Below are 25,640 nucleotides of genomic sequence, written 5' to 3'. Positions count from 1 at the left end.
ACTCTTCTATGTTTTCTACCACTTTTTATTAATTTGTTTCTGAAAGAAGATTGTACAATCGTATAAAAAATACAGGAAAATACGAAGCGGCACTATTGATTTTACATATCGCTGACAGAACGCTTCATGTGGGTGACAGCATGTAACTGCAGCAATTCCTCCCTTACGACAAAATTGATTTTTCCACCATACGTATGCCATCGTTTTCCTTCCCCTTGACAGCATATGCAGCGGTCATGCGCGACTTTTTACCGTCAGCGCAGCCGACAATTTGCAACAGTCGCTGTCGCACCTTCGAAATAGTAGCATGACTAAAATCATTGCCATTCCGTGGTCGAATGTGAATTACGAGAAGGACATCGTCGACGCGCTGATGTGGAGCCGACGGATACTGCGAGTCCTTGGGATCTGGCCACTGATATTTCCGGATACTTCAACAATCGAGAAGATCCTGGCGACGATCTCGTTCTCGGTATGCTGGTCCGCGCTCGGCTTTCTTCTGATACCCATGACCATCTACACTCTCTCGGACCAGACGTTGACTAGCGACAAGATAAAGATGCTGGGTCCGCTGGGCTATGTTGTCGCTTCGGTGCTGAAATACATGTTACTGGTAATTCGTCATAGAAGCATTCGACGGTGCATTCACGTACTGAGCATCGATTGGCGCGCAGTCCAGCAAGAGGATTATCGAATGATCATGATAAAGGACTCGGCGAAAGGGCATGTGTTGTCCAAGTTTTGCATAGCGTTTATCTATTGCGGTGGCTTGTGTTACAATACTGTGATACCGTTCCTGTCACCAAGACCGGATAACGAGCTGAATACTACCGTCGGCCCGGTTACGTATCCCGGCTTTGACATTATCTTCGACCTGCGATTCGTTCCGGCTTACGTGTTCGTCTTTTGCGCACAATTATTATCCAGCGTCATAATGTTCAACATTACCACGTCGGTGTGTTGCTTGGCTGCTACGTTCGTGGCTCACGCCTGTGGCCAGATTGGGATCGTGATGGCGAAGGTGAAAGGTTTCGTGAAGAATGTACAAAGTAACCGTACGAATTCCAAGCATCGCATGGCGATTATTGTAAATCACCACGTGCAAGCGTTGAGGTGAGTGATATCGTTGCAATCGTATTAATTTGTTACAACTGATCGCAAATATCCATGGTTTCGAAAGAAATGTCTAACCATCTGAGCAATTAAAACGATTTAAAAAAATATTAATCAATTTAAGTACAAGTATAAATATATACTTAAAAAATTGAAATATAATTACAAAGATATTTTCAATTTTGTGAAAATAAAAAATTTTATGAAATAAAGAATATGAAATATTTAATTTCCAGCAGTACGGTTTGTATATTTCGCGAAAATCAATGAAAAAATTATTATAATCAAGACTGTCGGTGAAAAATTGTAACTCTTTGTAATTTAAATGTAGTAGAATCTGGACTAAAAGATGTTACAGATTTTCAGCAAGTATCGAGGATGTGTTAAATGAACTGTGTATGGTAGAGATAGTGGAATCAACGTTGATAATATGTTTACTGGAATATTATTGTCTCACGGTAATGCGTAAAAAATTATAAAAATTGTTATATAAAGCATTTTTAAATATTCAAAGATATTTTTTACAAATATTTGCGTTATATATATGCCTTTTTTATTTTTGGCATTAAATATGATATTTAATTCTCTCTATATTGTATATTTTAATTTCAGGAAAAATATTTTATGTGTCATGTTAAATAAAAATATAAATATAATGTTATGTCTTTAATCTAATGAAATTTTTCCAATAATCAAATCGATGTCATATTTACAGGAATGGCATAATAATGATGGCTTTGCAGTTATGACATATATTTTCCTGTTGACGTCATTCGTTTTTAATATTTTCATGTTTTGTTACATTGGTGAACTACTGACAGACCAGGTGCTTATATTTGAATATTTTATATAATAAAACAAAATTAAACTTTTCGTTTATAATACTTAAATTGTATTAATTGCGAATCTGTGTACATTATACGATATATACATATAATTAAAAAGGTATATGATTCCTTTTAGAGAAATTCTTCAAAAAACAACCTTAATATGTATAATCAAAGTCACGCTCTTAAGTAACCTCCACTATGAAATAGCTGGTAGTAATTCTTTAAGTAAAAGTTATAAACAAAGGAAATTAATTATTCACAAGAAGAAAATAAATCTTATTGATTTCAATCTTTTGCAAATGTTGTTAATCATGATCTTGAGTAACCTTCAAGAAGTTTCAACTGTCGCTTATTGTTTATTAAAAAAGTTACTAATAATAAAAGAAATTTGAAAATCAATTAAAGTCAATATTTAAGAGGACGTAATCCTTGACTCTGAATTAAAAATTGTTTATTAATCTTTTTGTAATTTTATGCAGATTAGATTAAGTTAAGGTAATAAATAAATAAATATTGATTTCTTTATATGGTGTATGTGTTATTATTTTGCTTATAACTTTTGCTTAAATAAGTTTTCTTAATTTTTTATAGTAGAGATTATTTAGGAGCGGGACTTTGACAATAGATGTCAAAGTCAAAGTAAAAATTTGAGATATTTATCTAAAAGGAAATATTTACCTTAAAAATATGTGAAATTAAATGTTTAGTGCAACAGAGTGGGGTACACTTCGTATGAAATTGAGTGGTATCAATTACCGGGAAAAGTTGCAGTCGATCTCACGTTGATGATCAGCATGTCTCACCATCCGACCAAAATTACTGCCGGGAAATTAATCAGCCTCTCGTTTACTAGTTTTGGCAACGTAAGTGTAATTCCGCATTATTCTATTTCAAAAATTTCTAAACTATTTCAAAAAGAAACTATTTCAAAAAGAAACATATTCAAAAAATATCATACAATACTTTGTACATACAATTTGTTACATTATATTTCATAGGTCTTAAAAACTTCGGTCGCGTATTTAAACTTACTGCGAACCGTCGTTTAATGCACACGAAAAGCTCGAATTAATCCTCCCATGATTCTAACGAAAAAAAGAAACTAACATTCGACGTATCGGCCAAAACAATTTACGTTAAGCGAACATTTCTCGAGACAAAATGTATACGTTTTCAATAAATCATTACATACGAATTATATAAAACCAACTACACATGGTCACCTCTTTTCTTTTTTATCATATCGGACTGAATTAGCTATTATCTCAAATTTATTTTCAATCCGATCTGATCCTACTTGAATGAGCAAATCTACGAAAGATCTGACCGTCATCGGAACATAAAATACTATCCACATAATTACTTCTCATCAATAGAGTACATCTTACCTATCAAACCATCTGGTAGGGAAAAAGTCTATAAAGCTAGCGCAAGCGCGTGCCTGATGACACTGCTGCAATCAATGTTATGCTTCCGCTTCGCGCAGTCTTCGGCGAAATCTGTTCTCGCGAACATGAAGAACTCGCGTGAAGGATACGTGACATCACCGAATGTCAATTATCAGCAAGATATGCAATACGTCTTCAAGCCCAGCAGCTGGATTCTCGGCTCGATGGGCATCTGGCCGATCACGATTCAGGGAATTCGGAAACACGTATCCACAATTGCTATCGTCGTGTACAATTTCGCATTAGTATTCGCGATGGTGCCTTGCATTCTGCACATCATCTACGATCAAAAGGATCTCAACTTGAGACTGAAGCTCTGCGGCTTGTTGGGATTTTGCCTTACCGCGTTGACGAAGTATTTCATTCTCGTGATACGTCGATCCAAGATACAGAGCTGCATCGAACAAGTGAAAAAAGATTGGTGGCAGGTTGGTGTTAACGGTGCACACACGAAATACATTGTACAGGCTGACAAGCTGGTGTTTTTCTTCATTTTTGCGAAATACTGAAGTATATCTGTGTAAAGAAACAAGAGATATGAGCAAACGTGGGAGTAATTTTAAAGTAACGTCTATTCTCGCCCCTGTAAAAATTCTATCTGCCTATACGAAGGTGACAGACTGTTTCACATAAATGTAATATTATCGTATTTTTTCAATTATTCAATATTTATTTAGTATCGGGAGCCATCGGAAGTGAGCGTTGAATTCAGATGCAGTGGTGATGCCTTATGCTAATATTGTGACGTTCAAGATTATTTCATTCCTGTTATAAATGTAAGAACATATGAAATTTCTACAACCGCCGCCAATATTATTCGATTAAGTTTGTTCGTTAAAGGTACTCTTATATATAGATCGCGAATGTCCTCACGTATATTTTTCCGTCTCGAATGATATGATGATTTGACGCAATTTTCTCGCGAGCTTATTCTCGAATAACCACTTCCGTAATCTATGGTAAACAGCAGGTATTCACCTTCTCGTAAATAGCATTACTGTGGTAATACTGTGACAGGTGAAGTTCAAATCCGACCGCGAATGCATGCTGAAGTACGCCAGCATCGGTCGTAAGTTATCTTTAATCTGCGTAACTGCCATGTATTCCGCCGGCTTCATTTATCACCTGATCCTGCCGTTTTGCACCGAGCACAAAATTGGCAACCAAACTATCAGACCGCTCGTATATCCGACTTACAGTGAATTTAGACAGAGCCAGATAAGCCCGACATACGAAATTGTGTATGTGGCCCACTGTGTGTGCGGATACACAATATACTCGATCACGGTCGGGACGTGCGGATTGGCAGCAATATTTTCTACTCACGCGTGTGGCCAGATTCAAATGATTATATCCCGACTGGAGGACCTCTTGAATGGCAAAAATTTCGAGCAAGTGCCAAACGTTCAGCAACGAATCGCCGCCATTGTAAAAGGCAATGTTCAAATAATAAGGTAATATTTTTGCAAACAAAGTAGTATTTAAGAAATCGTTCATAACAGTCTATATTAAACGTTTATAATTAAAATTAATTTAAACACTGGGCTTTGCATTCTTGTGCTACTTGTTGGAACTTAATACTTCTAATTTTCAATACTGCCAATATATTTCATTTTAAAATGAAAGAATTATGCCCAGTGTTGCATTAATTCAAATATATAATTCGCTTGCTTTTTAACATTCCTTTTTATAAAAAAACATAAAAGAGAATGCCAACGCAACAGGTAGTCGCAACGATCCTATAAAGTGCGGCAGCATTGCGTGTCAAGTAACATGCTGTCAGTACAGTAGTCATTACTGTTCTTCCGACCTGCAATTATTTAGGTTGCATTCTTTCACCCAGCAGCAATTAAATATACAGTTAATCACTGTATAACAGCAATGTTTGAGGAAAGAATTTATTGTACAAACTAGAATAATTTATTGTAGGTTCGCAGCAGTTGTGGAGGAAGTTCTACAAGAAGTTTGTTTGGTTGAGTTTACTAGCTCGTTATGCACGATTTGTTTACTCGAGTATTACTGCATACTGGTGCGCTAAAAATTAATAAAAAGATGTGATTCTTGGAATGTTATAAAAGAAAATCGTATTTTTATGTTATGTCAGGATTGGCAAGAGGATGATAGGATTGGTCTCCTAACATATTTTATGTTGTTCGTTTCATTCTGCTTTAACATATACATATTATGCTACATCGGCGAGCTCCTCGTGGAAAAGGTATAACGTATCTGGTGTAGCGTTTCATTTGGATAGTTTGTAGTAAACACTCGCGATTGATGTTACAGAGCAGCCAAATTGGGCTAATATGTTATTTGATCAATTGGTACGAACTGCCGCCACGATCAGCTCGCGATCTTATATTGATAATTGCTATGTCCAGCCATCCCATAAAGATCAGTGCTGGTAGAATGGTGGATTTATCATTGACATCTTTTGGAAATGTGAGACTCCGTATTTTTTGTGATTCTATTTTGCGCACAAACGTGTATCGCATACACTGTACAATTTGAAAATTATTTAGCAATGCAACCTCACAGCAAACCTTTTATCGTATAATAATATGACGATAGATTGTATTTTGAAAGCAACTAAATTGTAATTTGAGAAAATGTCATATTTTATTTTTGCACGATCGTTTCAGGTAATGAAATCTTCTTTGGCGTATCTGAGCTTCCTAAAGACATTAGTAATGTAAACATAATAAGAATAATATTGCAAATACATAAAGAAATTATTTTGTATTTTATCTAATAGTTGTCTCGCACCTGTGTGTTAAATATAGAAAACCGTAGTACAAATTTTCATGATAATATTTTAATATGAACTTTCTAAATAAATTTTCTATTAATAACTCTTTAATAACGCAGTTAAGGATACTTATCTTCTGGCATGAAAGACTGTGTCTTTCCATACGCCAATAAACAATTCATCATGTTTCCACACAACACGGTATATAACTGACAGCCACTTGTTCAGCTATTTCTGCCTCTATTATAATACTTCTTATACCGTGAATTGCATTGAAACTGAAAGCAACAAGTTGCGGGTACTATAAGTATCGATAATACGTGTCGTCTTAGTTGACCGCGGCAAAAGACAGGCCGCTCTCGCTGCGTGCCGTCACGTGTATCGCAAAGTATAGTTTCCTGAAAATATGTCTGTGGAATGTGGCTATTATTTTATATCCACACGTGTGCGTCGCATCACCCCGCATATGACCGAATGTACGGCCACGGCAGCGCTGGGTCAATTGAGAGCGCAGAGCGCAAACGTCTACATTTGTAGACGACGTAGCGACTGGAAACAAAAACCGATGGAAAGAACAAATTACTGCGCTTCCGATGGTTGTAGTGACAAGTTTGTTCTGTAAAATCAGGAGCGTTATTACGTAAATACAGAAGACACCGATTTTTGTGTCAGCGTTAAACATCAGCATTATTACACTATTATGGTACGCTAAAAAATAAAAAGGTAAATATGTAATTGAATACGTAATTAAATGCTTTCATCAGTAAAACACATTCGTAAAATTTCGAGATATAATATTTAATTGTTAAAACTTTCTTATGTTATAAAATAAATGGTTTAATAATGTAAACAGATAAGCAAAACTCTATATGACTATATGACATCTATATGACTAAATGATATTTTATTTTTTATATTTACGTTTTATTTTTATATATTTTAAATATATTTTATATTTTATTTTTTTATATTTATCTACAATCGCACGACATTTTAGGTAAAAAGACATCAATAATATATTTAAACGTGCTTGGAACCATGTGATAATTTAAATAATAACAAATTACAAATTTTACAAGTATTAGCAGATTTTTTAGTTGTCGTTGTAACTCTTCAAATACATTTAATATTTACACATACATAATATTTAAATAAAAACATATAAATTACTACTGAAATAAACAATGCATTATTAAAAATGTTGTTACATTGCTTTATGTGTCTTACTTCGTGAAATCACAAACGATGCAAGATGAACGGCTGGATACGTACAAGAAATTCGAATAAATTGATACTTATTCTTAAAAAAAAGTTTGTCATACACATATTCCTCTCAGGATGAGGTGATCTTTTGTTAACTAAATATTTAAACATTTTACGAACAATGACTATATAAAATATAATAAAATAGGAAATAAACAACATATATTTTGTAAAAATAGAACATACCGAAAAAATTCATCAGACGAAATTAGTCATTAGAAATTAATATTTAATATACTGAATTACGATTATAATGTACATATTAGTATCTTTTATAGCTCAATTCTTCACGAAACTTAAATTATATTCACGCTGATTTTTCGAAAAACTAAATGACAGAGCACAATAATTGAGAGAAATTCTTATTCACTTTCACATTTCTACCTTACATAACTTTGACAGTGCGCCTGCTTTTAGTCCTACAGCTTTTAGTCAACTAAGAAGATAGAGCACTTACTGAGTGATTGTTTACAAAGTGACATGAGTCTTCCTGCTATATTTCACGCGCGGGTTAATATGTTTTGCATCAAACACCCTATATGTATTCTTTCAAAAAATACGATAAGTATTTGGAATAATCTTTTGAAATTGGTTTCTCTTTAGTCTAGTTTTACACATTACAGATGGAACATCAAAAAATAATTTAAAGAAAAAAAAGTACCAAAAAAATTATTTGTTATAAAAATATTATATCACTTCGATGTACCTATATTTTTATAGTCTCTCATAACACGCGATATCTTCTAAAAACATCTGCAATGTGAACTCCTTTCGACAAACGAATATTGATTCGATTTAAACGCTCTACCCCTCTCTAGATAATTATTAAACGTTACTATTCGCAAAACTTCTCCGAATGTTGGCGCAAGTGCTGCACTGAGCATCCGATTCTAGCAGGTGTATTGATTGTAGTGACAGTGTTTCGTGCACCTCTATGAAGCGATCATGTCAAACTTCAAACACGCACTGAGTAATGCTAATTCAAAAACGTAACAACTATAGTTTGCAATTGAGTCGATGGTTCTTTGTATCCCTTCTCTTTTCGCCCCGATACTAATTACATCAACATATTGTTCACCAAACTTTTCGAAATATTAGCGTAGACGCTGCTTTGTATTCAGCTGGACGTTTCAGCTGAAAATGCACTGACTGTCATGGTAGCACATCGTACACCTTCACGAAGTAACCACGTCGGGTCTCAAGCATATACCAAGCAATGTCGAGCCGACAAAAAACAACGCTTACAATTTGTAATTGGAGCGTTAGATCAAAGATACATTAAAAATACATTTTTTAAACACATTTTGTATAAAACAACTCAAACATTACCTAAATAGAATATTTAAACCTTATTAATGAGAAGAAGAGAGAATGCATTTATGTGTGGAAATTTGAAAGCAATTACGGTATAAGTCGCTTATATCTATCGCAAGCACCCTCCCCTATGAGACAGTCGATTATTTCGGTGCAACGGCCAGCTTTATTCGTGTATTGATTAGGACAAAGTTTCACCCTTTTCTTTTGGAAGCAATCGATATAAACATTGCCCCGTTTCGTTTCTCCTGACTGTGTGCTGAGTGAATCATGGAGGCGTTTAAAGCAAGAATATCAAGTCTATCAGAAAATGACGCGAAAAGTTACAGTTTTATTTCTAGTAAAAAAATCTTTAGTGACTAATAAATTTTTGAACGATGTAATTTTGCTCGAAATCCAGGCGCAATTAAAGGTAAAAAGAAGAAGAGAAGTCAAGTAAATGTCAAATCGCTACCACCGTACACATCATTTTCAAAGTACATAAATATAAAAACAACTGTAATTTTGGAAAAGTAACACCAAATTTATATCTCTAAAGCCTTTTAAATAAATAATATAATGCAGGATAACATGATTGAACATCATGTTGATAAGGATGAATTTGTTGATATTTCGTTGACGAAAATGATAACTACTTTACCATGCTGTCTCATACCATGCGATCATCATACGAATCACACAGTAGACGCGATCTCTGTAAATTTGCATGCCCGAGAAACTGTAACGTACGAAACTTCAGACCCCAAGTATTGATTATACGCTACTTGTACCTGTTGCCATAACAAGCGAACTAGCATTATGGTAACAATACACACATAGAGCAATTCACAATTCACTTCCAACATTGTAAAGCGTACAATCTTCGCGCAAGCGCTTTTCGTTACACATCAAAGGCTGCCAGTGAAGCGACCGTTCAGTGATCAGCCCATCTTCAATGAGCGATCATGGGCAATCCCGTGCATAATCGCGAGCCCTTCAACATATATCCGGCCGATAAAGAGCGCAATATTCGGGTAATCCGTTGGTTGCTGAAATCGATATGTCTCTGGCCCCGTTCGAGCAACGCTTCAATTGTCGACCGAGTCTTCTCAGAATGTTTATTAGTTACGTGTTTTTTCTTATTAATTATCACAATGGTGAGCTGTGGTCGAGTTCTCTTTGTAAAGGAACGTGCAGATGTGGACTTGTTAATGACGCATATCGGACCATTTCTATGCTATGTCATGACGATCATGAAGTATATCTGCCTGGTGCTGCACGTCGACGACATACGCAGCTGTGTGAAATACATTGAGGTGGACTGGAACACTGTGAGGAGCAACGAAGACTACGAGGTGATGCTGAGAAACGCCAAGATCGGCGGCCTCATGGCCACTTCGATCGCCGCGTTCATGCACTGCGCCGTGCAATTCTATAGTGTGACCAGGTGCTTAATGAAGAATGTCGTGGAAGTGGACAATGTCAGTGTCACAATCCGCGAGCTGCCCTATCCGTTCTACAACGAGATTCTAGACGTACGCTTCAGCCCGGCGTATGAATTAGTGTTGGTTCTCCACGTCGTATCAGCATTTGTCATGAGCGGTGTCACCAGTGTCACCTGCGGTTTGATGGTGATCTTCGTGATGCACGCGTGTGGACAGCTGAAGATTCTAATAATATGGTTAAATGATATCGTACAAGATAACGATGCTATAAACATCAGCACGGTGCAGCGAAAAATGGGTTTCATCGTTGAACATCATTTAAAGGTGATAAAGTAAGGAAATAAAATTCATTTCTTCCAACTGTCCTAAATATTCGAGTCACTCTGATCACCTGTATCTTTTTAAATTGAGTGAACTTTGGTATAATGTCTGTTACTTAATATCAGCTCAATACTTTAAATAAATTTCATCATTTTTATTATGTTACCTTATTGTGTTCAAAAGTAGTGTGTACTTACAGTTTTGTGTCCCACATAGAGGAAGTAATATATCTGACATGTTTCGTGGAAGTGGTAGGAGGTTCGCTGACATTGTGTCTCCTCGGATATTGTTCTATCATGGTACGAGAAAATTGCGACTATGCGATTCTGTCGTATGTTACATCTGAAATTTTCAGGCATGGAATCAAAACAAAAGAGAAAGCATCGCAACGTACTGTATAGCAGGCTGTTCTTTTTCGTTCAATATTTTTATAATTTGCTACATTGCCGAAATTCTCAGCGAACAGGTAATGCGAAATTTTTATCAACGAGCCGCATAATTTAATCAAAATAACACAACTTAAAAAGAACATGTAGCATTATTACAATCGATTGATGCGTAATAATGATAAACATCGTTTAAACTTCGACGCAAGCAGGAGTATGACATTAAATCCTGTAATAGTACAGACGTGTTGGTATAGCGACTTATATGTTGGAGTGGTATCGTCTACCTCCGAAAACTGCTATCGGTCTTCTTCTGATAAATTTGAGGTCTAATTTTAAGATCAACCTCACAGCCGGCAAAATGGTCGATTTGTCTTTGTACACATTTGGGAATGTAAGTTTCTTGTCTATTAACCATATAACAATATACATATGCATACATCTGGCACTACAAATTATTATTAAAATTTAAGAACAATGTTAAAAATATTTTGAAAAGAAATCTTTATTAACCTCTTCAACGCTAAAATTTGCGATGACATAAGCTACTAATTGTTCAGCAAGGAATTATTCAATAGAATGTGCGTCAAACTAAATATATAATGTGTGCAATATACTTGCAATTATAGCAAACTAAATTCATTGAGCGTGTATAAGAGTTCCTAATATTCGTAGTTGAACAACTTTTCCGAATCTCATGTATGGATTAATAACACAAGAATAGTTAAAAAATATATTTGTCATGGCGCATGCCATGGGAATAAATAATTTTGTAGAAATTTTGCAGAAATACAAATTTATATAAAAGCGATTATATAATGCAAGTCTTGCTTACAGGTCTTAAAAGCGTCGATGACTTACTTGAATATGCTACGACAAGTGACTGCATAGATTATCATATTTATTTTGCATGTAGAAGTAAAATAAACAGCCTTCAAATTGAAAGGCAAAATGTAAAAATGTTACAATATATTTTTTGCTAAACATTACCCGAGTTTTTTTTTAATTTGTACATATAGATTGAAATGAATGTTTTACGGTTAAATAAGCGCTTGCTTTAATGATGATACATATGTATAATATCATAGTCAAATACAGAGCCGGAAAATTCATGGACTCTCCTGTAGAAAGTTTTTGTTCCATGAGTATAAAAATCGATCGATGAAATATTTATTACGCAATATGACGAAAATAAACGTAAACATTAGTATATTTTATATTGGAGCATATTTTATATGGAGAATATTTTATATTAGAACATATTCTATGGCATAAAAATATATTCATAATCTTTTATCATCAGAAATTGGATAAACAAAACAGTAAGAAATTGAATAATTAAATAATACATAATATTTTACTTAAAAAAAGATCAGTTATATAATATATAAATCAGACATAACAAAAATGCTTTTGGAAATATGTCCCTATGCACTGTTCTATATCATCGAACCCTCGCGTACGTGCGATGACTGGAAACAGGGAAGAACCCTTCGCGTGCACAGTTGCAACACAAAGTCCCTTGACTTTGCTACACATAACAGACGCGAAACGCACGTGCACGCGATCACGGGGAATCATCATTTCCCCGCTCTTGTACTGCCTCGCGGATATAGGACGCACTTGCATCGTCGGCGTACTTCAGTCGACATCACACTCTGCGAATGATAGCACGATCACGACTTTAAGGACAACATGCTTAATATGCGTCAAAACACCAACAAGCAGAACAAATATCTAGAAACAATCGAAATGAATGAGAGAATGTTTAAAGTATATTTCGAAAGGAACTCAGACCCGTTACTAGATTTATTCTTGTGCAACTTGTTGGAATTTTAATAATTCAATAATTTTCAATACTACTGATGTGTGTCAATATTAAAAAATTTTGTTCAATGTTGCATTAATTCACTCATATAATTCGCTTGCTTCTTAACGTTCCCTATTACAAGAAATATAATAGAAAACACCAACATAACATATAATCGCAGGGACCCTATAAAGTGCGATAGCACTGCATGTCGAGTAACACGCTAATTGTCAGTATGGTGGTCATTAATATCCATCTGACCTACAATTATTTATGTTGCATACTTTCACTCGGTAGCAACTAAATGTGCAATTAATCGCTGTATAATAGCAATATCTCTATCATTGATAAATCTGAAAATGTAAGATACTCTGTATCTTTTATTGTTCCATCTTGCTCGCAAATGTGTATCTTATAACTTGTATAAATTAAAAATTATTTAGCAATGTTCTCACAGCAAACTTTTTAATGTATAATGGCGATAAATTACATTTTGAAAACAACTAAATTGTAATTTGAGAGAATGCCATATTTCATTTTTACACGATCGTTTCAGATGATAAAAATTGTTTTGACATAAATAATTTCATCTTGATTCATCTTAATTAATACTAGAGATATAGACGAATAGTTTCTCAAATCTTTTTTTCAGATTTCACATTAGAAAACTTTATGTCATTTCTCAAAAATCCATTTCTAATTTGAACTGATCAAACCTGACGAAGCTCGTGCAGAAGGGCGAAAAGATCCTTTTCATCTAGAGCCACTGGGATATAAGACACGCACTGTACAACTACTTCCCTGTAATAACATCCACCCGATCTGTCAACCTAACTGTCGGGCGAAAGAATATCTACGACGTCAGCGCATGTCCGGCGACCTTGCAATCAATGTCGCGTCTCCACGACATGCAGTCGTAGACAAAATCTATCATCGCGAGGATGGGAGTCTCACGGAAGACGCACGCAACGTCGTCGGACATCAATCACCAGCAAGATATGCGATACGTTTTCACACCCAGTAGCTGGTTCCTCGGCTTGATCGGCATCTGGCCGATCTCGTTCCGGGACGTTGGACAACATATTTCTAAAATCGCTATTGTCATCTGTAATTTTGTATCAAGCTTTACGATAGTGCCCTGCGCCCTGCACATCATTTACGATCAGAAGGATCTCAACATAAGACTCAAAGTTTCTGGATTTTTGGCCTTCTGCGCCACCGCGATGTTGAAGTTCTTTGTTCTCGTGATACGTCGTCCAAAGATACGACAGTGTATCGAATATGTGGAGGACGATTGGTGGCAGGTAAGTGTTATCTATGCGTAAAATGAAAGTTACGAAGTCAACAGATGTCATTGCTTTTCATGAGATGCCGAGGAGTGTCAGTGTCTTCGATCTCAAAGAAACGCGCGCCACGTGAAACCGGTTAGAGTGATTTTCGAGTGACCAGTTTTCTTTTCATCTGAGTAATAACTTTCATTTCCACATAAATGTCAATCTATTTTACATAATTTGCCAAACTGTTTCTATATTTAATTAACCATTGTTCAAATACTGATATGTATCAGAATTCTTTCATGTTGTGTCGAGTTAATTGCGATTTTAATAGTTATTTGTCTAATAATTAAAATTATGAGTCGTACATAGCGATTGCTAATTTTGATTTTGATCTGTTCTGTTCTGCACTAATCTTAACTTCATAGATAAAAGACTTTGCATATAGTCTCCCGTATCCATCGGATGCACTGAAGTAAATCTCTTGCAAATTCGTCCTCAAATAACTTTATCCTTCTCATGATTCGTGATAAGTTACCGTCGTTCTCCTTCTGGCAAATAGTATTATTGGCAATACTGTGACAGGTGAAGTTCAAATCCGACCGCGAACTGATGCTGAAGTATGCCGGCACGAGTCGCAAGCTCTCCATAATCAGCGCATCTTCCATGTATATCGCCGGCTTCATTTATCATTTGGTCCTACCGTTTTGCACCGAGCATAAAATCGGTAACCAAACCATCAAACCGCTCCCATATCCTACATATCCCACTTATAGCCCGTTTATTCAGACTCAGGTGATCTACGAAATCGTGTATTTAGCCCATTGTATGTGCGGATACATCATGTACACGGTCACAGCTGGGTCGTGTGGGTTGGCGGCGATATTCGCCACTCATGTGTGTGGTCAGATCGATGTAATCACATCTAGATTGGAGGATCTTTTACAAGGCAAAAGTTATGAGCAAACGACGAACGTTAATCAACGAATTGCGTTCATCGTGAAGAGTCATGTTCGTGTGTTGAGGTAACACGTCGACGTTGATTTATAATGTAAATTAAAATTCTTGTAATGTGAATTAAAATCCGAGTGAAAAATGAATAAGAGAGTTGGACGTGTTAATTTATTCGCATGAAAAGTATTAAATATTGCACTAAATTAAATATTAATTTATGAAAAAATTAAATATTTTAGTTAATGTATTTAGTATTATTCATTTAGTAATTTGTAAAATATTATCTGTTTAGTAATTTGATTTGTAAAATACTATCTATTTAGTAATTTTAATTATTTAATTAATTAGTTAAAATTAATTTAATTATTTATTAATTCATGAATCGGTTGATTAAATTTAAATTAATTAATATTTTTATATAATTTTTCTATTAAATTTTGACCCAATGACGATACGCTTGACGTAATTACAATTTCTCTCGCTCACGTGTAATTTTTATTACCTATTCAGTAATTAATTAAAGTGACGATGACTGCAACAGGTGTACGTGATGAAACTCTAACGATTCGATAGATAATATAATTGCATACTTCACAGATTACGTGTAGCTATGAACATATACTTTCGTGTCTACTATATACTATATATATAAACATATCTCAACCATATACACATACACGACTATATACCGTATGACAGTATATTTTTATATGAATATAAGAAAATTTGTAATTTTTTTTACTAAATGCTTAATTCTTGTCTTAACTTTTATCTTTGAAACTAATTATTGCAAAGCGATACAAATGTAATATTTCTGTAAAAAGAAAACTTCTTACATTAAATATTATATTAAATAATGCGCCCTTATCAAATTGTTGCTGCACAATCTTTTTAAGTTATTATATGAGACACAATTAATGTTAACTTGTAAGAAATAATATATACTTTATAAGTAATTGAAATTTGTTCCAGATTTTCAGCTTTCGTGGAGGAAATTTTACAAGAAATATGTTTTTTGGAGTTTATCAGTTCCTTATTCACGATATGTTTGCTCGAATACTTCTGTATGGTGGTGCGCAAATATGTGTTATTAATTTTTAAAGAATTATCTATAGTTCTGATTAAAAACAATGAAAACGTAAATCCAAAATTTTAAAAAGCGTCCACAAGTATAATCAGTATAGACATTTTACTTAATACCTATGATTTGACAGGATTGGCAAGATAGCGACACAATTGGATTAACTACTTATCTTTTGCTGTTTGTTTCATTTTGCTTCAATATATATATATTGTGCTATATAGGTGAATTGCTCATGGAAAAGGTACATGCGTATGATCATTTTTGCGATTAATATCAATTATAATATCGATTTTCGTAATTACAATTATACAGCAACAATTATTGTTATAATAATTACAAGCTATAATAAGAAGAAAGATTGATCATAAAACTTATTGAACACATTATTGTATTATGCAAATAACATTTTAGAGCAGCCAAATCGGATCGATGTGCTTTATGATCGACTGGTATAAACTACCAGCAAATTCAATCCGTAGTTTAATATTAGTGATCGCTATATCAAGCCATCCTATGAAGATCAGTGCTGGTAGAATAGTAGATTTATCCTTGGCGACATTTGGAAGTGTAAGAAATATATGGGAACATATGTATATATATAAAACTTGTTCCGCATATTAAAAGGAAAAGATTTATGCTCCTCAATTATTTGTTTGGGAGCATTTTTACTTTCCTACTATACGTTCCATGTTACAATGCTCTTCGAAAGAGAGACAAAAATAAGAAGATAAATTATGTATAAAAAAGTATATAGTCTGCACATTATTTTAATATATTTTTCTTAGGTACTTAAAACAAGTGTGGCATATTTAAGCTTTCTTCGGACTTTAGTAATGTGAATAGAATAAAAATAAAGGGAACATTATAAAGAATATATTGATATAAAATATCAAACATATGATTTCAACAAAGGATCTTCGTAGACCAAATTGTAAGTATTATCCCAAATAATACGTATCGTTTAACAAACATTTTTCACAAACGGTTATGAAACATTACATACGTTTAGAAAATACACATGAAATCAACGTGTATTGCCAAGAACATTAATGAACAACAAAATTTTACCAACAATAACCCTTTTATTTTCTCAAATATTAATCTTAAAAATAGATCCTTTTCAATGTCATTTAATCTTTTTAACTTTCTTACTGGAAAAATAATTTTCCTCTTCTCTACGTAATAGCTCGTACAATTTAAATGTGCTCCAAATTACAGACACGGCACGGAACAGAATATAACGCCGCAGATATAACGTATTATCTATTGAGAAAATTGTGAACCTAACTACTAGTTTCACACTACCTTTTATGAATCTAGTTAACATCTCGCTATTATAATCATTAATATGTAAATATAATGACTTTCCACATTCACAACTCCCGTGAGTATAAAAATCGATCAATGGAATATTTGTTACGCAACATGATGAAAATAAACATAAACGTTAGCATATTGAAGAATATTTTATATTGGAACATGCTTTATGACTTAAGAATATATTCATAATCTTTTGTCTTCAGGAATTGGATAAACAAAATAATGAGAAACTGAATAATTAAATAATACATAATATTTTAATTATTGAAAAAAAATTAGTTACATAATGGATAAATTATCAAAATTATCAAAATGAAAAAATACTTATGAAAGTAAAATAAAATTTACTTGCGTAATATATTTTTAATCTTATGATATGTACTTATAATATGATCAAATATATATTATGATGGGTAAAAGTGATTTCGCTGATATAACATTGGTGAATAGTGAAATGACAAAAATGAAAACTATTATATCTTACTTGCTCAAGACTGAATAAATGATTTAGAGTGAAGTTGCACGTCCGAAACTGCAATGCTCGGCGCACGAAACTTCAGCCCTAGTATTGATTAGATGCCACTTCTACCTGATGCCGCAATAGGCGGATATTACAACAAACCACTCTCAATATTGTGAAGTGTATAATTTCCGCGCAAACGCTTTTCCGATTATTACATGTCAAAAGCTGCCGGTGAACCGACCGTTCAGTGATCAATCCATCTTCAATGAGCGACCATGGGCGGTCCCGGGGACAGTCGCAAGCCTTTCACTGTCAACGTATATTTGGCCGATAAAGAGCGCAATATTCGGCTAATCTATTGGTTGCTGAAATCGGCATGTCTTTGGCCTTACTCGAGTAAAGCTTCCATTTACGAACGTGTTCTCTCGGAATTTTCAATAGTTACGTGTTTCTCTATGTTATCTATCACGATGGTGAGCGCCGGTCTATTCCTTTTCGTCGAAGAACGTGGCAATACGGACTTGGTAATGATGCACATTGGTCCCTTTCTATGCTTTCTCATGACGATAACCAAATATATTTGCCTGGTGCTGCATGTCGACGACATACGCAGCTGCGTGGATTGCGTAGAGCTGGACTGGAATATTGCGAGAAGCGATGAAGATCACGAGGTGATGGTGAGGAATGCCAAAATCGGTCGTCTCACAGCGACGTCACTCGCCGTGTTCATGCACAGCGCCATACAATGCTATGGCATCAGCAGATGTCTCATTAAGGATGTCGTGGAAGTGGATGACGTTAATGTTTCGATTCGCGAGCTACCCTTTCCGTTCTACAACAAAATTCTCGACGTGCGCTTCAGTCCGGCATACGAGGTGGTGCTGTTTGTGCATTGCTCCTCGGCTTTTTTCATAAGCGGTATCACCTCCGTCAATTGCGGTCTAATGGCGATCTTTGTAATGCACGCGTGTGGACAACTTAAGATCCTGACAATGTGGCTGGGCAATATAGTGCACGACGACGATGTTGCGGATGTCAACATGATGCAGAAAAAGTTGGGTTTCATTATTGAACATCATTTACGAGTGGTAAAGTAAGGATCTTTTCTCTCTTCCTTTCTATTATTCGATTCTTTGTCATCATCCAGATCATTTTGATCTTAAATATATTTTTAAAAATTGTTACTTAACATTAGCGTGATATTTCAAAGAAATTTTATCATCTATTATACTTTACTATATTATAAATTTTTGTGTAGCTCTTAAAAAATGTAAGTACGTTGCAAGAAAATATAGATTAACATACATGTAGAACTTAATTATTTCATCGCATTCAGATACGCGAGACTCTGTTATTTTTTTTAGCAATCACGAAGTATTATATATTTGCAGTTTTGTGTATCATATAGAAGAAGTAATATATATGACAAGTCTCGTAGAATTAGTAGGAGGCTCGCTAACATTGTGTCTTCTTGGATACTGTTCAATCATGGTATGCTAAACAGAATTAGGAGCAATTTCGGAATTTAATGCAAAGCAATATTAATGAATTACATGACGATCTGTTAATTAATATCAATGACCGAAATGGTCATATAGAAAGAAGACGGCAGCATTATAAACGAGTGCTTGCTACGCGCAAATGATAAGACTGTGACGATGCGATTTTGTCGTGAGTTACATCTGAAATTTTCAGGCATGGAATCAGGACAAAAAAGAACGTATTCCAACGTATTGTATAGTAGGCATATCTTTTACGTTAAATATTTTTATAATTTGCTACATTGGTGAGATTCTCAGCGAACAGGTAATACGAAATTCTTATTAGCAAGCTAAACTTTTAAACTTTAACACAACCAGAAGTGTGACATTAAATTTTGTAATAGTACAGACAAGTTGGTAAGGCGACTTACATGACGGAGTGGTATCGTCTACCTCCAAAGACCACTCTTGGTCTTCTCTTAATAAATATAAGGTCCAATTACAACATCAATCTTACCGCCGGTAAAATGATCGACTTATCTTTGTATACGTTTGGGAACGTAAGTTTAAACTTCCAACAATACGTATGCACCTAACAATATATATTGTTATATATATATATATACATAGTGTATATATATATATATATATATATATACAGTGTTATACAATTATTTCCACAGAAGACACGTAGTACTTCAATACGTGGGCATTATTCATTACACTTTTTTGTTAATAACTTTTTAATTAGCAACGACCGACAACTAAAATTTGTTGCATGTTATTAAGGGAGGATAGTAATAATAATATATGTGTAAATTATTGAAATCGGGGGTGGCTCCCCTATTCTAAATAATTACCAAATTAAATTATAAGTCTTACGGGGATAAATTTTTTTAGAACTTCTTCCAAAAGCAGAAATTTATATAAGATCAAAATATAATACAATTCTCACTTACAGGTTTTGAAGGCGTCGATGACTTATCTAAACATGCTACGGCAAATGACCGCGTAGATTCTTACATTTATTATACATGTAGAAGTAAAATAAATAGTCTTCGAATCGAAAGGCTCGATGTAGAAATGTTATAATATATCCTCGCAAGATATTCAAGTTTCTTCAATAGAACAGGATATACACATCGGGATAAAGTCTCATATGATAGACTGGTATCTTCCGTAAGATAAAAACGCTCTATGTAACATTAGTAACGTATATATAAAATCTTATAATTAGACTCATAGCCAGAAAATTCGTGGGATTATCTTGGTCACTTTCTACAACGTGAGTATAAAATATATGCTAGCGTACCATTCACTCTTTTACTATTGTACCATGTAAGGTAAATAATTCTTGATGTATGGTAACATAAATTTGAAAAATAAATAGAACTTTATAAATTTATTTATTCGAAATTCTGTGGAAATTTATTTAAAGCAGAGATTTAATTAAATTTCGACAGAGCTTAAAATCTCTAAAATTCTCTATATGTATGTGTATCATAAAATGTTACGCAAAACAATAAAGTCCTACAGTTACGCTCATATTTACGCACTACGTAATTATCCTCAAATTGCAACTGCTATGCAGATCGCTGCGTTACGCACATCGATAAATGACGGAGCTGCCTGTAATACTCGTGCAACTATGCCAGGACTTTGCATAAAAACTTTGACTACTTTGACTGACTTTGACAACTACGCACTGTTCTATATCATCGAACCCTCGCGTACGTGCGATGACTGGAAAAAGGGAAGAACCCTTCGCGTGCACACAGTTGCAACACAAAGTCCCTTGACTTTGTTACACATGACAGACGTGAAACGCACGTGCACGCGATCACGAGGAATCATTATTTCCCCGCGCTTTTACTCGCGGATATAGGACGCATCTACATCGTTGGCGTACTTCGGTCGGTATTACACTTTGCGAATGATAGTACGATCGATCCCGACTTTCAGGACATGCTTAATATGCGTCAAAACACCAACAAAGAGAAAAAATATCTAAAAATAGTTGAAGTGAATGAGAGAATGTTTAAGATATATTTCGAAAGGAACTCGGACCCGTTACCAGATTTATTCTTGTGTCACTTGTTGGAATTTTAATAATTCAATAATTTTCAATACTGCTAATATGTATTAATATGAAAAAATTATGCTCAACGTTGCGTTAATTCAGTCATATAATTCGCTTGCTTTTTAACGTTTCCTTTTACAAGAAATGCAATAGAAAACTCCAACGCAACAGGTTGCAACAGTTGCAACGACCCTATAAAGTCCGATAGCATTGCGTGTCGAGTAGCACGCTGACTGTCAGTGCGGTGGTCGTTATCATCTGTCCAACCTACAATTATTTATGTTGCATGCTTTCACCCAATAGCAACTGAATGTGCAGTTAATCGCTGTATAATAGCAATATGCCTATCATTGACAGATCTGAAAATGTGAGACTTTTTGTATTTTTTATTGTTCGACCTTGCGCACAAACGTGTATCGTATAATTTGTATAAATCAAAGATTATTTAGCAGTTTGCTCTCACAGCAAACTTTTCATTATATAATAATATGGTAATATAAATTGTATTTTGAAAGCAACTAAATTATAATTTGTGAGACTGTCATATTTTATTTTTACACAATTGTTTCAGGTGATAAAAATTTCTTCAACGTATATAAGCTTCCTAAGGACATAGGTAATGTAAATATAATCTTTATAATATTGCAGATATATAAAGAAATTATTTTATATCTTACCTAATGGTTGTCTCACACACCTGTATTTAATATAAAAAACCATCGTACAAATTCTCATGAAGATATTTTATTTTGTATTTGGACAATGAAAGATACTAAGATATTTATTTATCCTTTTTCCGATCTTCTCCATTGCCGATGAACCGTCCATGTGCGTGTAAACTTTAGAAAGATTGTCGCAAGAAATTTCTTTTCTACGTCTTATGTAAATAATTTCATCTTGATACTAATTAATATACAAATAGTTTCTCAAATCTTTTTCTCAAATTTCATGTTGGAAAACTTTATGTCATTTCTCAAAAATTCATTTCCAATTCGAACTATTCAAACCTGACTACGCTGAGTGCAGAAGAGCGGAAATATCCTTTTCGCCTAGAGCCACTGGGATATAAGACAAGCACTGTACAACTACTTCTCTGTGATAACTCGACTTGTCAACCTAACTGTCAGGCCAAAGGATGTCTGCAACATCAGCGCATGTCTGGCGACCTTGCAATCAATGCCACGTCTCCACGACGTGCAGTCGTCGACGAAGCCTGACATCGCGAGGATGGGAGTCTCACGGGATGTGCACGCAACGTCGTCGGACATCAATCATCAGCAAGATATGCGATACGTTTTTGCACCTAGCAGCTGGTTCCTCGGCTTGATCGGCATCTGGCCGATCTCGTTCCGAGGCGTTGGACAACATATTTCTAAAATCGCTATCGTCATATGTAATTTTGTATTAAGCTTTGCGATAGTGCCGTGCGCCCTGCATATCATTTATGATCAGAAGGATCTCAATATAAGACTCAAGCTTTCCGGACTCTTGGGCTTCTGCACCACCGCGATGATGAAATTCCTTGTTCTTGTGATACGTCGTCCAAAGATACGACAGTGTATCGAACATGTGAAGGACGATTGGTGGCAGGTTGGTTATCTATACGTAAAATAAAAGTTACGAAATCGACAGACGTCGATGCTCTTCATGAGGTGCTGACGAGTGTCAGTGCCTTCGATCTCAAGGAAACGTGCGCTGCGTGAAGCCGGTTCGAGTGATTTTCGTGTAACCAGTTTTCTTTTCATCCGAGTAATAACTTTCATTCCCACATAAACGTCAGATAAAATTACGGGTCGTACATATTGACTGCTAATTTTGATTTTAATCTGGTCTGTTCTGCACTAATCTTAAATTCATAGGTAACGCAAAAGACTTTGCATATGATCTCCTGTATCCATCGGATGCGCTGAAGTAAATCTCTCGCGAATTGGTTCTTAAATAACTTCATCCTTCTCGTGATTCATGATAAGTTATCATCATTCACCTTCTGGTAAATAGCATAATATAATGGTAATATTGTGACAGGTGAAGTTCAAATCCGATCGCGACTTGATGCTGAAGTACGCCGACACGGGTCGCAAGCTCTCCATAATCAGCGCATCTTCCATGTATATCGCCGGCTTCATTTATCACTTGGTCCTACCGTTTTGCACCGAGCATAAAATCGGTAACCAAACCATCAGACCGCTCGTATATCCCACTTACAGCCAGTTTATTCAGACTCAGGTGAGCCCGACCTACGAAATCGTGTATCTAGCCCACTGCATGTGCGGATACACCATGTACACGGTCACAGCCGGGTCGTGTGGGTTGGCGGCGATATTCGCCACTCATGCGTGTGGTCAGATCGATATAATCACATCTAGATTGGAAGATCTTCCTCAGGACAAAAGTTACGAGCAATCGACGGACATTAATCAACGAATTGCGATCATCGTAAAGAGTCACGTTCGAGTGTTGAGGTAACACGTTGGTTTATAATGTGAATTAAAATCTTTATAATGTGAATTAAAATCCGAGTGAAATATAATTAAGAGAAATAGACGTGTTGATTTATTTGCATGAAAAGAATTAAATATTGCACTGAATTTAATATTACATAAAAAAGTTAAATATTTCAGTTAAAGTATTGTTTATTTAGTAATTTGATGTAAGAAATAAAATTGATTAAATTTCATTTATTTAATTAAATAAATTTAATATAATTAATTACTGATTCATTAATCGGTTTCTTAAATTTAAATTGATTACTTAATATTTTTATATAATTTTTCTGTTAAATGTTCCTCATGATCATACGCTTGACGTAATTCTTTTTGCTCATATACTTTTTCTTGCTCACGTGTAATTTTTATTATTTGTTGAGTAATGAATCACAACGACGGATGAATGCAACAGGTGTACTTGGTGAAACTCTAACGATTCGATAGATAGTACAGTTGCATACTTCACAGATTATGTATAGCTATGAACATATACTTTTGTACTTTCTGTGAACACATATATCTCTATCATATAGACATATAACTGCTATATACCATATGACAGTATATTTCTATACGAATAAAAGAAAATTTATAATTTTTTTTTACTAAATACTTAACTCTTGTCTTAACTTTTACCTTTGAAACTCTAATTATTGCAGAGCGATACAAACGTAATATTTCTATAAAAAAAAAAACTTCTTATTAAAAAACGCGCCCTTATCAAATTGTTGCTACACAATCTTTTTGATTATTACGTGAAACATAAATAATGTTAACCTGTAAAACATAATATATACTTTGTAAGTAATTGCAGCTTCTTCCAGATTTGCAGCTCTCGTGGAGGAAATCTTACAAGAAGTATGTTTATTGGAATTTGCCAGTTCTATATTCACGATGTGCTTGCCCGAATACTTCTGTATAGTGGTGCGCAAATATATGATATTAACTTGTAAAGAACAATTCTTTATAGTTCTTATTAATAACAATGACAACCTAAAACCCAAGATTTTAAAAAGTGTCCATATGTATAATCAGTATAGAGATTTTGCTTAATATCTATGATTTTACAGGATTGGCAAGATAGCGACACAATCGGATTAACTACTTATTTTTTGCTATTTATTTCATTTTGCTTCAATATGTATGTATTGTGTTATATCGGTGAATTGCTCATGGAAAAGGTACGTTCGTATAATCATTTTTGTGATTCATCAATTATAATATCAATTATAATATCAATTATAATATCGATTTTTACAAATACACTTACATAGCAGCAATTATTATTATAATAATTATAAACTATAATAAGAAGAAGGACAAATCATAAAACTTGTCGAACACATTATCATATTATGCAAATAACATTTTAGAGCAGCCAAATCGGATCGATATGCTTTATGATCGACTGGTATAAATTACCAGCAAAGTCAATCCGTAATTTAATATTAGTGATCGCTATGTCAAGCCATCCTATAAAGATCAGTGCTGGTAGAATAGTAGATTTATCCTTGGCGACATTTGGAAATGTAAGAAATATTATATAGGAGTATATATCAAACTTGTTCCACATTTTAAAAAGAAAAGACTTATGCTCCTCAATTATTTGCTTAGGAACGTTTTTACTCTCCTGATATACGTTCCATGTTACGATGTTCTTCAAAAAAGAAACAAAAATAAGAAATTAAATTATGTATTACAAAAATTATGTATTACAAAGTATTACAAAAAATATAATATTATTTTAATATGTTTTTCTTAGGTACTTAAAACAAGCCTGGCATATTTAAGCGTTCTTCGGACTTTAATAATGTGAATAAAAATAAATAAAGAGAATATTGTG

At 34.3% G+C, this 25,640-nt stretch overlaps 6 protein-coding genes across 8 annotated transcripts; all 6 read left to right on the top strand.

The window, feature by feature from the left end:
• The first annotated feature begins 7 nt into the window (after positions 1-7).
• Positions 8-3,060, top strand: LOC105188307 (odorant receptor 49a-like). The gene is made up of 5 exons (XM_011149698.3): positions 8-1,113; positions 1,472-1,571; positions 1,829-1,939; positions 2,651-2,806; positions 2,942-3,060. Exons 1-5 carry the CDS (start codon positions 308-310, stop codon positions 2,990-2,992), a joined length of 1,224 nt encoding a protein of 407 aa, XP_011148000.2. The 5' UTR covers positions 8-307; the 3' UTR covers positions 2,993-3,060.
• A 296-nt stretch (positions 3,061-3,356) lies between these two features.
• Positions 3,357-6,097, top strand: LOC105188306 (odorant receptor 4-like). Its single transcript, XM_011149697.3, has 6 exons — positions 3,357-3,819; positions 4,409-4,845; positions 5,321-5,420; positions 5,496-5,606; positions 5,675-5,830; positions 6,031-6,097. The coding sequence occupies exons 1-6, from the start codon at positions 3,388-3,390 to the stop codon at positions 6,082-6,084; spliced, it is 1,290 nt and encodes a 429-aa protein (XP_011147999.2). The 5' UTR covers positions 3,357-3,387; the 3' UTR covers positions 6,085-6,097.
• A 3,186-nt stretch (positions 6,098-9,283) lies between these two features.
• Positions 9,284-11,801, top strand: LOC105188297 (uncharacterized). Of its 2 annotated transcripts, XM_019843663.2 has the most exons (5): positions 9,284-10,470; positions 10,659-10,758; positions 10,815-10,925; positions 11,084-11,239; positions 11,683-11,801. In XM_019843663.2, the coding sequence occupies exons 1-5, from the start codon at positions 9,659-9,661 to the stop codon at positions 11,734-11,736; spliced, it is 1,233 nt and encodes a 410-aa protein (XP_019699222.1). In that variant the 5' UTR covers positions 9,284-9,658; the 3' UTR covers positions 11,737-11,801. The 2 variants fall into 2 exon arrangements, with proteins under 2 accessions (XP_019699222.1, XP_019699224.1); XM_019843665.1 differs by lacking the exon at positions 11,683-11,801 and having other exon boundaries at positions 9,284-10,462; positions 11,084-11,223.
• Positions 11,802-13,355: 1,554 nt separating this feature from the next.
• LOC105188305 (odorant receptor 4) lies at positions 13,356-16,832 on the top strand. 2 transcript variants are annotated; one of them, XM_025303009.1, is made up of 6 exons: positions 13,356-13,959; positions 14,719-14,954; positions 15,856-15,955; positions 16,098-16,208; positions 16,379-16,534; positions 16,753-16,832. In XM_025303009.1, exons 1-6 carry the CDS (start codon positions 13,597-13,599, stop codon positions 16,804-16,806), a joined length of 1,020 nt encoding a protein of 339 aa, XP_025158794.1. In that variant the 5' UTR covers positions 13,356-13,596; the 3' UTR covers positions 16,807-16,832. The 2 variants fall into 2 exon arrangements, with proteins under 2 accessions (XP_025158794.1, XP_011147998.1); XM_011149696.3 differs by having other exon boundaries at positions 14,515-14,954.
• A 909-nt stretch (positions 16,833-17,741) lies between these two features.
• On the top strand, positions 17,742-20,614 carry LOC105188304 (odorant receptor 4). Its single transcript, XM_019843662.2, has 5 exons — positions 17,742-18,843; positions 19,142-19,241; positions 19,446-19,556; positions 19,636-19,791; positions 20,193-20,614. The coding sequence occupies exons 1-5, from the start codon at positions 18,026-18,028 to the stop codon at positions 20,244-20,246; spliced, it is 1,239 nt and encodes a 412-aa protein (XP_019699221.1). The 5' UTR covers positions 17,742-18,025; the 3' UTR covers positions 20,247-20,614.
• Positions 20,615-22,250: 1,636 nt separating this feature from the next.
• Positions 22,251-25,637, top strand: LOC105188303 (odorant receptor 4-like). The gene is made up of 6 exons (XM_019843668.2): positions 22,251-22,901; positions 23,337-23,773; positions 24,622-24,721; positions 24,868-24,978; positions 25,171-25,326; positions 25,560-25,637. The coding sequence occupies exons 1-6, from the start codon at positions 22,488-22,490 to the stop codon at positions 25,611-25,613; spliced, it is 1,272 nt and encodes a 423-aa protein (XP_019699227.1). The 5' UTR covers positions 22,251-22,487; the 3' UTR covers positions 25,614-25,637.
• Positions 25,638-25,640: the final 3 nt, after the last annotated feature.

This window comes from Harpegnathos saltator, unplaced genomic scaffold, assembly GCF_003227715.2.
Source record: "Harpegnathos saltator strain DR-91 unplaced genomic scaffold, Hsal_v8.6 scaffold115, whole genome shotgun sequence".
Classification (NCBI taxonomy): domain Eukaryota; kingdom Metazoa; phylum Arthropoda; class Insecta; order Hymenoptera; family Formicidae; genus Harpegnathos; species Harpegnathos saltator.
This window is presented reverse-complemented; position numbering and strand designations above follow the sequence as displayed.

Coding starts and splice junctions, on each gene's coding strand:
- LOC105188303 (XM_019843668.2), top strand. CDS start 22,488: ATGCCACGTCTCCACGACGTGCAGTCGTCGACGAAGCCTGACATCGCG. Junction 22,902..23,336: donor TGAAGGACGATTGGTGGCAG/GTTGGTTATCTA, acceptor ATATTGTGACAG/GTGAAGTTCAAATCCGATCG. Junction 25,327..25,559: donor CCTTGGCGACATTTGGAAAT/GTAAGAAATATT, acceptor TGTTTTTCTTAG/GTACTTAAAACAAGCCTGGC.
- LOC105188305 (XM_011149696.3), top strand. CDS start 13,597: ATGGGAGTCTCACGGAAGACGCACGCAACGTCGTCGGACATCAATCAC. Junction 14,955..15,855: donor AGTCATGTTCGTGTGTTGAG/GTAACACGTCGA, acceptor AATTTGTTCCAG/ATTTTCAGCTTTCGTGGAGG. Junction 15,956..16,097: donor TCGAATACTTCTGTATGGTG/GTGCGCAAATAT, acceptor ATGATTTGACAG/GATTGGCAAGATAGCGACAC.
- LOC105188306 (XM_011149697.3), top strand. CDS start 3,388: ATGACACTGCTGCAATCAATGTTATGCTTCCGCTTCGCGCAGTCTTCG. Junction 4,846..5,320: donor GGCAATGTTCAAATAATAAG/GTAATATTTTTG, acceptor AATTTATTGTAG/GTTCGCAGCAGTTGTGGAGG. Junction 5,831..6,030: donor CATTGACATCTTTTGGAAAT/GTGAGACTCCGT, acceptor CGATCGTTTCAG/GTAATGAAATCTTCTTTGGC.
- LOC105188297 (XM_019843663.2), top strand. CDS start 9,659: ATGGGCAATCCCGTGCATAATCGCGAGCCCTTCAACATATATCCGGCC. Junction 10,471..10,658: donor CATCATTTAAAGGTGATAAA/GTAAGGAAATAA, acceptor GTGTACTTACAG/TTTTGTGTCCCACATAGAGG. Junction 10,926..11,083: donor CCGAAATTCTCAGCGAACAG/GTAATGCGAAAT, acceptor ATCCTGTAATAG/TACAGACGTGTTGGTATAGC.
- LOC105188307 (XM_011149698.3), top strand. CDS start 308: ATGACTAAAATCATTGCCATTCCGTGGTCGAATGTGAATTACGAGAAG. Junction 1,114..1,471: donor CACCACGTGCAAGCGTTGAG/GTGAGTGATATC, acceptor AAGATGTTACAG/ATTTTCAGCAAGTATCGAGG. Junction 2,807..2,941: donor CGTTTACTAGTTTTGGCAAC/GTAAGTGTAATT, acceptor TATATTTCATAG/GTCTTAAAAACTTCGGTCGC.
- LOC105188304 (XM_019843662.2), top strand. CDS start 18,026: ATGGGCGGTCCCGGGGACAGTCGCAAGCCTTTCACTGTCAACGTATAT. Junction 19,242..19,445: donor TTGGATACTGTTCAATCATG/GTATGCTAAACA, acceptor TGAAATTTTCAG/GCATGGAATCAGGACAAAAA. Junction 19,792..20,192: donor CTTTGTATACGTTTGGGAAC/GTAAGTTTAAAC, acceptor TCTCACTTACAG/GTTTTGAAGGCGTCGATGAC.